The 14,504-nt window shown below is 39.9% G+C and overlaps 1 protein-coding gene across 2 annotated transcripts in view; it reads right to left on the bottom strand.

The window, feature by feature from the left end:
• Window positions 1-1,220: 1,220 nt before the first annotated feature.
• Duox (dual oxidase) overlaps window positions 1,221-14,504 on the bottom strand; it is an 84,575-nt gene continuing 71,291 nt past the window's right edge. For both annotated transcript variants that reach the window (XM_073968053.1, XM_073968054.1), the window contains exons 4-11: window positions 13,670-14,224; window positions 13,204-13,607; window positions 7,403-9,329; window positions 7,204-7,327; window positions 2,964-3,214; window positions 2,066-2,898; window positions 1,869-1,997; window positions 1,221-1,803 (exon numbers count right to left, since the gene is read on the bottom strand). In XM_073968053.1, coding sequence (XP_073824154.1) covers window positions 1,675-1,803; window positions 1,869-1,997; window positions 2,066-2,898; window positions 2,964-3,214; window positions 7,204-7,327; window positions 7,403-9,329; window positions 13,204-13,607; window positions 13,670-14,224 — 4,352 coding nt within the window. In that variant the 3' untranslated portion in view covers window positions 1,221-1,674. The remainder of the gene's footprint in view (window positions 1,804-1,868; window positions 1,998-2,065; window positions 2,899-2,963; window positions 3,215-7,203; window positions 7,328-7,402; window positions 9,330-13,203; window positions 13,608-13,669; window positions 14,225-14,504) is intronic.

Raw genomic sequence — 14,504 nt, 5'->3', positions numbered from 1 at the left:
AATGAATTTCATGCAAAATCCCTTATTTTAAAAGTGCAGTTATCAAAAGATTTGCAAATATTTGCAGCCCTAATGTGGTTATTCCGTATGCAGAGAGTCCAATTTCATTCCCCAAAAAATAATCGAACCCAAGTTCGGCCAAGTTTACAAGATGCACTCTATGGAACAAGCGCGTACATCCATAAAAACACTAAAAAATTTAATTTTTTGAAAATTTATTGCTATATAACTAAGTACCTCCAGACCCCAAACTAATTTTTACAATTTAAATCCCACCCTCTGCTATTAATTAAAAATAAATCTTGTGCAGTTTAACATTTAAACAAATTTATTTAACATTTTTATTTATTTAACATTTAAACAAATATGAAGTTAATTTTTTTGCTACAATTTTTTAAAATCTGATGCATTTGATAGTGAATAACTGAGTGAATATTTACAACAACAAAAATGAAAAAAAAAAACAAAATCTTTGTCTGCAAAGTGTCTGTAATCGATACAATGGAAAATATTTCGCAATTTTATAGTTCGATTTTTTACTTTCTCGCCGCTAGATCAGTGGTTTCGACCAATGTGTACCGGTGGGAATAATCACGGGTCACTTGCCCCAAATGGGAAAGATATGATATTGCTGACTACTGCAGGTTATGCGAAGATAAACAAGAAACTGAGACAACTGAGTCGCTGTATAATGCTCACAACCCTGAGAATTATGGGTGAACACTATGCTGGTTTTAACTCAAAGGGAAAAAATTGATATTGGTTTTTTTAGGCGGCAAACTCCTAAAGCCTTTAGTTTTGTTAGATTTTAAGATTGCCAAAGTTTGAGCAAAGTTTGCCACTGGGGCTTCAAAGTTTCCATAGTAATTTGAAAAAAGTGAATTTTCACGAAATTGCTTTACAGGCCACATTTATTGTCCAATCGATGAGAAATTTTTACCAGTTCAACCTAACAAAACTAAACACTTTAGGGGGATGCCGCATAAAAAAATCCGACATTGATTCTTTAAAACCACCTTAGTGAACACACGATCCAATATCTTACAACCATCTGCCAAACCGAGCCAACAAGTCAGCTTCTTCTTGCCAATGGTCTGAAGTGGCTGCAGCGAGAGTGAACTACTAGAGCACCATTAAACTCATAAGCACTGTAAGATCCGGAGGGATAAAATGAAAATATAATAAAACATAATTTACTAAACAATAAAAACAATTTAATATTTATTTGACTTATGTTTTATTTAAAATAATAGAAATAAATAAATTCTAAAGAACATTTTTTTTGTCGCGTAACATTGACAACAGAACGAGATGTTTGTGGTAATTATTTCTAATATAATATATCATTATATAAAAGTATTAATACACAAAAAATAAATACGTGAATGAACTAATTAATTGCATTAGATTTGATTTCAATTTAAGAGACAGGGATGATGAACGCAATTCTTTCTTTCAATTTGACTAAAAAAATTATTTTACATAACATATAAGATGGGTAACGCACATACTACATACATACATATGATCAAACATATTTACATACATAAGATCTTGATTTTGTTTTTAAATATTTTTTAATATTAAATGTAAGTATGATGACAGTGGACTGTTAGATATTTTGCGAAATTGAATGGAAGTGCTCGTTTAATCAGATTAAAAAGGCGATGTAATTTAACCGAAATTTTCGAAATGATGTATGAAATAGGGAAGTTTTCGAGTTTTATTAACTTCATCACAAGCGGACATAACACTTTTGGTGAGTGGTCTGGGGCCACATGAGAATACACCAATTTTCGACACCTGCAAATAAGAATAAAGATATATAGGACATTCAAATCAAGGGTTAAATAGGGCCAAGGACTTACATAGGAATGTTTCTTTTGAACAAATTTCAAGAAACTTGACATATCTGGACGACCGAAATGATTAACAGCCTTGAGACCCGTAAATATTGATGTTTTCGAAAGTCGTTGGAAGTGATTTTCACAAATGTACTGCAAAAATAATAAGTATTTTAATGAAAATTGATAAATCGCAAGTAAAATATTGATTTAAAACTCACCAGCATTGTTGTTCTCAAATCGAATTTATGGAAAAATTGTGTTATGAAAATATGTATCTCCAAAACATTGGTGACATCCTTCTTTTCGACATCTCGCAGCACATCAATGAACCATTCAAAATGTTTGTGTGATGGACAAATCCAAAGGAAGTATACCTTTTTACAAGCCACACCAGAATAACGATTCGTACTTGTACCAAATACCAAATCATTGAGTATCGAAGCATATGGGGTAACACCAATGCCACCACCAACCATTACTGCTACCTCAAATTTATACCAATCTTGATTTCCACCACCAAAGGGACCTTCGATGCGTATTTTTGGTTGATCTTCAGCATTATAATTACATGGATCGAAGTAATTACGAAGTTTCCAAGTCCATGGACCCTGCGCTTTTATGTGACAGCTAAGGAAATTTTCGTGTGGTGCTGAGGTCAATGTAAAACTATGCATTTCATGGGGACGGAAGGCTGTACATGATAGTCGTACCCATTGGCCAGAAAGATATTTTAGATTTGGGGGACGATAGAACTTGATTTTAATAACATCCGAAGGTAGTAACTCTGTTTCGATAACATCCAAGGCCATGTATTTGGTGCGCAACGAAACTATTTTGTCCAGCGTGTAAACAATACCAGGTCCCAAGAAAAACATCCAAAATCTTGGTGGTCCGGTAAGGCGGGCCAGGCCGTGTATAAGGCTCAACAGATACAAACCAATATAGAGCGTATGCATATTCCAGAAGAATTTATAGGCCTTTTTGCGTATTGTCGGATGGGCAAAGACAAATATAATGCACATTATAATGAATAACAGCACTCCCGTTGTACCTATAATCAAATGAATTAGAGCAGATTATTAAATACCCGATTTCCACCATATCTTTTTTTCTTACCCGTCACAGTTTGGAATAACCAAAATGTTATATCCGGTTTATAGTCCGAGGCAAAATGTACTTCACGTGTTAAACATTTTAGATTTTCATGTGATTGTGTTGAAACGTGATAAAAGTTCACAATGTGACCCACTGTATGTAACACGGAAAAGAATAGAGCTGTACAGGCGGCAATCTTATGGAATTGTATGTGCGAATCTAATGGAATATATTGTTGGATTGGGAATTCTTTTAACTTCGTAATTAGATTTCTGAAAAGAGACAAATAATTAATTGGTTTGGTTAATAATATATTGCATCTAAGCAGAAACAAATGCCAGTATTGCCAAGACAATATCAAAAATACAAACCTTTTTCATAAATACATTTATAAATTTTTAAATATGTATAGAGAAAAGTATATATTGGTGAAAATGGTTTGTAACTTTGCTATTCTCTTGCCAATACTGTCTGTGTGTAAACGCCTAGTTAGGAAATGCTGTGAAAAAGTCCCGGAACAATATCAGACTGGTTATTAGTGTCGATATGGATTAATTCCCTCACTCACGCTATAAACAATTGAAGTGTTCCCAAGTCAATGTCCCCCGAAATCTGCCCGGTTAAAACCCGGTTAAAAAACAGGAGGAAATTTGTCGCGAATCAATGAGGTGAAATGAATCACACCCTACCCTAGAAGAGATCCCTTAATAGCTGGGTGTTAATCGACATCGTGTCTATCGGTGTTTTTTGAAGTTTTGCAGTAGAGTACCGACTGTATTTAATCGGATCCTGGTTGTTATATAGGCGCCTCGACGTGTAGTAGGCTTAGTTATCCCGTTGCAAGGAGGCTACGCAGCGGCCGACCTCATGGATATATAAACTTTTACTAAAAACCGCGAAAATATATCTTCGACGGATGTAGGTGTATCGCCCTTGTCACTCTCAGTCTCCACATCAACCAAGTTCAATAGCCTTGACTATTACTCTCACCCTTTTTATCCCTTTTAAGGATGATCACAATGGACCGCTGCATGATGGGGCCGATGATATGTTTTTGAGGCAAAAAATCACAGGGGCAAGCTAGACCTATAAAATTTCGTGCAGATGTTTATAATCGGCCTAGAAGCTAATCTGCCAAATTTGGTTGATATCGGTTCATTGATGGACCAAACACGAAAATTCTGTCCAATTATGATGATATTTGGAATATGTGGCGGAATTCGGACTGGAAATAAGTTTGCCAAGTTATTTTGAAATCGGTTCAGATTTGGATATAGCTCCCTTATATATTTTCACCCGATTTTAGGTATTTGGTGCAACAAACACGCAAATTCTGTCCAATTTCGATGAAATTTAAAATGTGTGACGAAATTTAAATTTTTTGGTTTTGGAGGTTTGAAAGTGTTAAGAATATAATTCCGTTATTATTTGATTTCAATCGCTGACTTGAAAAAATGATTTTTTGCCTCAAAAACCTGCCATTGGCCCCATCGTGCGCTGGTCTCCGATTCAAGTGGATGTCAACAATCAACGGCAGCTGCGCATCCTATAACCTAACCTACGGTTCACTTCCATGGCTACTCTGGTCTTTACCGTTTCCAGGACTACTGCGATAGGAGCTATGTTGGTGTTTGCTGCGCCAGATCATCTCCAAATTCGTCGTTAGATTCATCGTCTTCGACGGAATAGGAAGCGTCTGACACCACATGCCGTGGTTCAGTGCCCCGGAAAGGCATCGTTCCTGTAATTCAAAATTGCAACGGTCTCCTTACAAAGTCAACAACGTTGCTATGGATCTTTCAAGAAGCGGAGGAGGGGGAACTTGGCTTCCTTATACACCAGTCTGTCCCATACACATCTATCTCACTTAAGCTTGACTCTAGTCTAATACATGTAATGTATGGGGTAACTGTAAAGTGTGGGACTGTCGAGGTAGAGTTGCTTAAGTGTACATACCGCAAATGAATAGTTGTGTCCTGCGTTGTTATATGCTCGAAATTAATTAGCTTTAGGAGGGCAATAATCGTTTGGTCCTAAGGCACTTCACTACTCATCATGAGCTTTGGCATTCAAACCTTGGCAAAGACCAGAGGGGTACAGCGCTGACCGAGCAAATTGATAGCTCCTACGAGGATAAGAGGGGAGCTCGCTAGACATTACTACTGTCGCACCCTATCTGATTAATGACGTGTCCCGGCAACCCGCTATTTTACTTGGCTCAGACCATCTTCCGTTAACAGACCACCCGATTTCATATTATGAAATTCATAACCTCTGACCGACGTACTTTTCCGAACCATGGAAAGGCTGATTGGGAAGGGTTCAGACTAATTTACAGAGAGGTTCCCATATCCTCAGATTCTCGGGTAGTTGATAAAAATTTCCGGGACATAATCACTTATGCAGCCGCTCGCTACATACCTGCTGGTCGAATAACACAAATTAGACAAATTTCCCAGGTAATAGGACCCGCAATTAAGAGTGATGAGCCTTGTAGTACGAACCCTTAACACCCAAGATTTTGGGAACTTGCTCTTAAATTCAGCAGGCTAGTAGGCACGACCACCTGAAGCAATGGAATTTGAATTCCTCCACGTCTTCATATAGACGTCTCCTACCCTCCCCCCCCCCCATAGGACGATACTCCCGATTTTCGGTATTTGGAGGGGTGTTGGCATAATATCACACCGAAATGGCTGAATTTTGGTATTTAATCTTCATTGAAGGTATAAAACTTTTGACCAGAAATTTGTCGGTATAGCTCCACGTCTTCATATAGCCCCTATGGTAGGATACCTTCCGACTTTCGGCATTTTGAAGGTTTTAGTTTCATTATCAAATCGAAGTGGTTGAAATTTGGTATTTAGTCTTGGTTGGGGGAATAAGATTTTCCACTGGAAATTTCTCGGTGTAGCACCACGTCTTCATATAGGCTCTGTGGAAACATACCTCCCGATTTTCAGTATTTTAAAGGTTTCAACGTCATTTTCATACCGAAATGCTTGAAATTTGGTATCTAGTCTACGTTGGGGGTGTAAAAATTTCCGTCAGAAATTTGTGGGTATAGCTCCACGTCTTCATATAGCCCTCATAAAACGGTACCCTCCGATTTTCGGTATTTTAAAGGATGCGACATCAATATCCAATCGAAATCCATGAAATTTGGTTTTTAGTCTACGTTGGGTGTGTAACAATTTCCATCAGAAATTTGTGGGTATAGCTACATGTCTTCATATAGCCCCCATAAAACGGTACCCTCCGATTGCTTGGTATTTTAAAGGATGCAACCTCAAATCACACCGATATGTCTGGAATTTGGTATTTAGTATTCGTTGGTTGTATCTTTCCACCAGAAATTTGTCGGTATAGCTCCACGTTTTCATTAAGACCCCATAGAACGGTACCTCCCGATTTTCGTTATTTTGAATGTTTTAGTGCCATTATAAACCGAAACAAGCATAACATATACCAGAACAGATTTATATGTATATATTTATTCCTTAAAACTCCTATAAGGAGCATAGGGCCACCATTATACGTATAGGCCCACATATTAATGTAGCCCCCCATAGAAGGGTATCTTCCGATTTTCGGCATTTTGAAGGTTTTAGCGCCATTATCAAACGGAAATGTCTTGGATGGGGTTATAAAATATTCCAGAACTGAATTTTAAGAATAGGTTCACATATTCATATGGCCCCTATAGAAGGGTACCTCGATATTCTACTCCTCCAAGGAATAAGCTTTAACGTGGAGAGCTTTGTACTTTCATAAACGAAAGGAAACTAATTTTTCCTATTTTCTTCAATACAGTTCGTGGTTCTTTCATTAAAATCGGGTATATATAGAGTGTTTGGTGCATCAAATACCTGAAATCGGTCGAAAATATATATGGGAGCTATATCCAAATCTGGACCGATTTCAATATAATTTATTTCTAGGGCCAATTCCGTCACACATTCCAAATTTCATTGAAATTTTACATACATTGCGTGTTTAATGCATAAAATACATGAAATCGGCCGAAAAAATATATGGGAGCTATATCCAAATCTGAACCGATTTCAATACAATTTGGCAAATTCATTACTAGACCAAATTCCTTTACACGCGGAATTGCAGAAATTGTTATAGCCTATGTTACTTTCAGACCATGATATCCTCTGAAATTTTCAGGACGATCGGTTTAGCGGTTTTTAGCCCATAAACTTAAAACAAACATTTTTCTATTATATATGTATAGATACAGGAAAAAACTTACCTGGCCATAGTTAGTAAGAGCAGTGAATAGCAAAATGACAGTGATGCAGCAGATCCTCTTGTGATGGCTATACCAACTCCCATTATATGTCTTAAATCGGTATGTTCAGCCATAAATGAGTAATCTGAAACAAACATAGAAACATTTTACATTGAGTTATTCCATCGTTCCGAAGCAATTCTCAAGCCCATATACTTACGAATAAATCTTTCCACAAAGAGGACAATTGTTATAACATAGAACAAAAATAGATAGAAAATATTTTGACGATTTTCTTCTAAGAATGTTATATAACTATCCCATTTCTCTTGCATCCAGTGACGGGGTCTCTCCTGCATCGGTTCAATATTAAACGAAGTCATACGAGCCACATTTGTTGATGTATCCAAAAAGTTTTGCTTAGCACCTTTACAATCCAAACCAATGGCAACAAAATCTCCCTTATATTCTTTCATCATTAGTTTGAAATCTTGATAGGTGAGATGATTTTTATGTTCCAAACCCACGTCCTGGAACATGCCGTCAATTAACTCAGTAACTTGATCATCACCCAGACTTGTTGTACGGGCTATTTCCACCAAGGAACGCATCATTTCGCTTAGTTCTCCTTTGTCGATGACACCGTTGCGATCATTGTCACACATATCGAAAATTATACGCAGTTTATCATCGGTTTTGCCGCGTGAGAAGAGGACAACAGTTTCCAGGAATTCTTGAAAACTAATACGACCATCTTGATCTTTATCCACGATGTTGAACATTTTCCGGACAAACATATCGTTGGGTTTCATGCCAAGGGCGGCGGCAAATTCCGCCTTAGAAAGGGATGTACGCATAACGGTCATAACTTCACCATCGGATGAGGCATCAGATCGACGGCGTCGTTCACCTGGTCTTAGGCCAAATGTTAGGGCATAAGCTTCACGGAAGAAATATTCTAAACGTTTTTGTCGCCTTTCACGAGTTTCAGCACTGGCCAACATGACATCACGATTCACCTCAACCAAAGTCATTTCTTTCTTATGTAGTATGAGGAAATCTTCCAATTTCTTGACAAACTTTCTTCTTGCCCCATATGATTCCAGCTCCAATACCAAATCATGATCATTGGGTACTCGCAGCAGGATATAAGGTTTCTTTTTGATGTGATTGTGGGCCGATTCTTCCACATTGACCACATCAACAGATTTTAAACTAAATGTACGCAGCTTTTCTCCTTTACGATCGACCGTGTAAATGGCAGCTTCTGGACCAAATTTCACAGTTACCAAGCGTTTGTGATTGGCATGAAGCCATTCGCGAGCCAGCATTTTATCCACTGAACCCTTGTGTTGTGGAGCCCGCAAGGCTTCTTGGCGTATCTTTAGTTTTCTTCTCTTGCTGTTCTGCAGCTTGACAACGCAATATCCGGCACCGGCACATAGGATGGGTACAAAACCCAAGAATACGCAAACATAAATAAACATCAACTCTGAACCGGAAAAATAATCGAACCCTTCGAGATATGTACACGGTTCAAGCTCCGTGGCATTTAATTGCATTGGTTGGGGACAAGGATCACCCTCCTGCCAGTGGAAAACGTTGCGCTGTATATCATCCTCACCAATATCCGTACTATTCACAATAATGTCATACATGGTAATCTTACGGATCTCTTCGATTTCCTCTTTGGTGAATATACCATTTTGATCATTCTCAAACCAAAAACGATCAGAATCTCGCAAACGTTCAAATTGTTCTTTTATAACGGCTGTGAACAGTTCACCCGGTTGTCCATATGATTCCAACATACCACCAACATAGACATCAACATCGTCCAGCTGATCATTGTATGCTGATATTAACATTTCCAATAGTTCCGGTTGTTTTTCAAATAATTCTGGATTTATTTCGGTCCACGTATTACGACGTGGCAAACCAAAAGCTTCGCGAGCGCTGTTATAATCAGGAAGACCATTGTCGCGGCCACGCATTATATTCAATGCTCCCAAATCACGACGTGTAAATTCCATAGGTCCGAAAAGCTTATCACGTACATCGGAACACAGGACGGGATCTTCACGTTCGGATATTTGTGAAGACAGGCCCATAAGGATTTCCTCAATTGTGGTGTCCGTAAGGAAGTCCTAAGAGAAAGAGAGAAGGAAAGCAACAATTACTAAAAAGAGGAAAAGATGATAAACAGGGCGGGCTATATTTTAAAGATTTTTTGATTAAATGTTCATATCATATTCCGACTGGAATAGAACAGACCCTCACTGATGCCCTCGTAGCGCCTAAACTAGTAGTTGTGAGGCCTAGTTATGGTAGTGGAGGGCTATAACATGATCGTCCACAGTTTCCCCAAAACAAAATAAAGCACCCTCGTTGAAGACCGCCATCACAACGCTGCACCTGGTGCAAAAGATGCACATTCGGGTGGGGACGACAAATATACACAGATCATGGACGCTGTCAAACATGCTACAGATTCCCAGGGTAAGGAATTTCTCGATCCCCAGAGGGAGAGCAAAATTCTTAGACTGAGTCAGGAGAGTTCCCCTGAGTAACTACGGAGAGAAGGATACTACAATTAGCCATTAACCGGTTTGAAATTTCGATTTGGCGTTTAGAAAGGTGGTTTCAAGCGGCTTTAGTCTCTTACGGACACCCGCCCGAAGACAACTTTACGGCTGGATCCTTTCAAGGTCGCCCCTGTCTCGATGTCGGCGAAGCGGAAGGTTCAGACGCAAATGAACCAGCCAAAGAAGGTCTCAACCAGAGGCACTGCTTTATCTGCGTGATTGAGAAATATTCAGGAGACTCGAACTTGCAGAGGACTGGTTCACAGATTACTGCAAGGTCGGCAGCTCCCAACAGATCTTGTCCTGCTGGGAAGCTGGAAGGAAAAGAGGGGATGGTGGGGCGAGAAGTTAAGTGGGTGAAGCTACTTATCAACCTCAAAGTAAGCTATGGAAAATCCAAAACCTCTGCGCAGCAAGCTTGCGTGAAGAAGGTAAGATCTTCTGAGGATCCACAGGCAGATGCCAAGAGGATGGTGGATTGCCAGTCCCGCTATCACTCGGCTTCAGAGGCTAAGGTGGCCGCTCGCCCGACACCAAAATAATTATTTGCTTTTTAGTATATTTTTTCACCATGTGAGCGGCAATATATCCCGGAATGCCTGCTCCGAGCTTTTTCGCCCTTATCGGGATAGAGAAGAACATTCGGCCAAGGATCTAGTCCGTTTGCCAGATCGCATACAACGTATGTCAACTTCGGTGAGATGTAATGGATGTAGAGAAAGGGCGCGACGCTGCTCTGGTCTTAGCCGCCTTCAAGACTACTGCGATAGGAGTTATGTTGCTGCGCCAGATCATCTCCCAGCGTATTTCTAGCTTTGTCGGCGGATTCATCGTCGTCGTCATCGGAATACAAGACACCCCGCAGTCTCCCCAACAACATACGCCCCGGAAATGCATCATTCCTGCAATTTAAAGTCATCGAAGTCGCGATCCAGGAAACAAAGCTCAGCGTCAACTACAGCTTGCAACGTTGCAATGGTTACATCGTTTTGCGAAAGGATTGTACAAAAAGCGGAAGAGGAAGACTTCCCTTCCTTATACAACAGTCTGTCCTGTATAGACCCATCTCGCTTGTGCTCGACTCAGTGACCAATACGTGTAATGAATGTGTGGGGTAGCAGTAAAGTGTGGGACAGCCGAAGTAGAGTTGCTTAATGTGTGCATACCGCCGATGAATAGTTGTGCCCTGCGTTATATGCCTGGCATTACTTCGCATTTAGTGTGCAATAACTGTATGGTGTTAGGGGACTTCAATGATCATCATGAGCTTTGGCATTTTGTCCTACGCAATGACTTCACATTTTGCACGATGAACGAAGAAGATTGCCACAACTCGTCAAACATCACCATTGTGGCGCCCGATCTTGTAAATGACAAGTCCTGGCAATCCGTTATTTCCCGTGGTTTAGACAATCTTCCGATCACCGTCTCCGTTAACAGACAACTTCTTATACTCATCATGAGCTTTGACATTTAGCCCTTGGGGGTAGGGGTAGAGCGCTGGGCAAGCAAATTTTTAGTTCCACATTTTGTATACGAAGACGTTCCTACAAGGAAAAGAGAGATTGTCACAACTCGCTAGGCATCACCATTTTGGCGCCCGATCTGGTAAATAAGGTGACTTGTCGTACGAACCCTGAAAACCCAGGAGTTGGAGAACTTACTCTTGAAGTCATCAGAGCGGCTAGATGACCTGATGCAATGCAACATTGGGTACAGAGTTAAGTATATTGTGAGCAACGTTCTCGAATCTGTGAAAGAAGGATGTTAGATAGATGTTACTTTCAATGCCGTAACAGTTCCAGCGAGGTGTGTGTTACGTCGTATAAGAGCCATCCCAGTAGAAGAGGTAAAACCACAATTTACGATGAGTGATGTTGCAGACGTCATCCGAAATGCGAAATGATTCAAACCATTGGGCCACACGGAATTAGAATGGTAATGCTGTTTCCTTAGAAGACCCCCTCTGTGGTCTTCTATTCGATAGAAGACCCCCTCTGTGGTCTTCTATTTGATAGAAGACCATCTCTGTGGTCTTCTATTCTATAGAAGACCCCCTATGTGGTCTTCTATTCTATAGAAGACCCCCTATGTGGTCTTCTATTCTATAGAAGACCCCCTATGTGGTCTTCTATTCTATAGAAGACCCCCTATGTGGTCTTCTATTCTATAGAAGACCCCTTGTGTGGTCTTCTATTCTATAGAAGACCCCTTGTGTGGTCTTCTATTCCACGGTAACCTTCTTTGCCTACGTAGGTTTTCTATTCTATAGAAGACACGTACAGTGATCTTATATTCCACAGAAGACCATTACGGCGGTCTTCTATTTTATAGAAGATTCCTTCAGTAGTCTTCTGTTCCATAAAATACTCTTCGTTGGTATTCTATCTAGCAGATCTTTCATCTTTGGATTATGAAAATATCCGCCGCTAACCCACTGCCACACTGCTCAACACCTGGACGGCTGAACTGAGGTTCCCTCTGAGCGTATTGGTCTAAGGAGTTCTAATTCTGACCGCTAACTGCCCCAAGATGTTGGGTGTAACGTTCGACAGCATGTTTAAATTGCCCGCGTAAGTCGCAGCTATTTAAAACACGATCAGATGTTGGATCAAGGTTCGCAAGTCGCTGGGCGACCGCACTTGGGGAGCTGGCAAAGAAACCTTGTTGACGTCGTATAAAGCAATAGGCCGATCTGTAGTAAGCTATGCGGCGTTTGAGTCGTATAAGAATATTCAAACCTGCCCGAATGCATTCCTGAAGAATGTAACAGGGTGCCTCCTCATGACAAAAGTGGACCATCTTCATGAGGACCATCTTCACAGGCTAACCTCGCCATGGCAAGTCAGAACAGATCTTCATGATCTGGTTAAGATCCTACCATGCAGCCGTCTCAATTCGTCTTGGGTCAGAATTGATGGAACGATGCTCTGCATGTGGATTGGGACCGCATGACACTCTACATACCCAGCAAACCAATCGTACCGACATCTTAACGAAATCGGAACAAAATTCGGACGATACGTCCGATGTCTGATCCGAGACCTACTTCTTATCGCTGAGTCCGAACGGCGTGTCTTGCGACACCAGTTGTAGAGAAGCTTTTCATGACTGAAATACTCAGTAAAGCCCAGCTAAGTCAGCTCGTCTAGGTTGCAGAATATTTGAATTTGGACACAGTGGAATCGGAACCAGATAACTGAAAAGGATATACGAACGAACATATTTGCGTTGCAACAACAACAGTCAACTATTTTAAAGTATGGACCTTTCTGAGCCATTTTAATAACAAACAGTCAGTAATAAGGTGAAAAACTCTTTTTTAAAAATATTAAAATTTTTATCGAATTCTACTCAGAGTTTTATACGATGTTGCGAATAAAATGGACATTTTAATATATCCTCCATCTTCATTGTTCAACTTAAATATACTTACACTTGAATCCCACCATGTAGAACACAAACGTATTGCCGGATAACCCATAGGTGTCTTCTTATAGTTACATTTCGAATCACGTCTATAAATTCCAGGCGGTATCATTGTGTGACCGAAACGGAAGGCAGCAGCTTGGAATATATGACCTATACCTGGATGAATGTCACGATTGTAACCCTGATAGGGTTTCAATTCAGAACCCAAAAAGGCCGGCAAATATTCATACAAAATTACATTTTGCAAACTAGCGATGACAGTGCGACGTGCTCTTTGAAAGATTTCCTCATCGGACCAATCAGAGTGAGCTCGTTTTATGCGTTGAGCCAATGTATTGTGCCAACGTAGAAACAATATGGCAAAGGCAAGTACAGCGGGATTTTGATTTGTACGGGGATCACCAAGCACTGGAAAAAAGGGAAAACAATTAATATCACAAGTTTTGTTAAAACATTAACTCCATACTCACAGAACAGACGTTCGGGACTCAACATTTTCATAACACTCGGTACTGGATTGTTAAACAGCGGCACTCTCATTGTATTCCTCACCGGTAGTTTGCCACTTTTGTCTGTCAACAGTGTGCCATTGTGAAATGAACGCATCGCATTCAACCAAGCCTCTGAGGTACTATAAATAAAACTGCCATCTATCCAAGCAGTCATTTGATTTATCTGCTCTCTTGGAGCATTCGGACTTTGACCGGTATTCCGATCATATGCAGCTCTATGAAATGGTATATACTTATCACCACGACATTCTTTGTCGTACATTTCATCACATTTTTCAATTTCAATGCGATGCATTTCAATGGGACAGCCCGATTCTGAGGCCATGACAATTTCATTGGCCACGACTTGGCCAAAAAATGCCAACAGCCCGGTACGATTATATTTAGAACCCAGACCATCACGACCACGCATAAATAGGCGACTCAGTCGCCTTGTTGATGGTCGATTTGAACCGGCCATAGCGTAAACGCCATCTGAATATGATGGAGGTGCTTTGCGCACCAGGTGACTATCTGAAATAGAAGAAGAAAAACAAAAACCGAAATTGAATAAAATTAAAGCAAATTACGATTGTAAACAAATAGTATTGCATCACGACAACTAAAGTTATCTCAACACGTTGGAATACAAATGTCATCGTGCGCATAGTTTATCTGAATTTCATGAAATCGAATGCGCAATGATGAAAATGACGAATTATGCCTATTTTATAAATGTGACTGTTACTTTTTACATTGCTTTTTCGTTATTAAAGTGGTGTTTAAAGTTTAACATTTCGTTTGTCAACATTTC

The sequence above is a fragment of the Musca autumnalis genome, unplaced genomic scaffold (assembly GCF_047663935.1).
Source record: "Musca autumnalis isolate F117 unplaced genomic scaffold, ASM4766393v1 scaffold_2, whole genome shotgun sequence".
Taxonomy (NCBI): domain Eukaryota; kingdom Metazoa; phylum Arthropoda; class Insecta; order Diptera; family Muscidae; genus Musca; species Musca autumnalis.
This window is presented reverse-complemented; position numbering and strand designations above follow the sequence as displayed.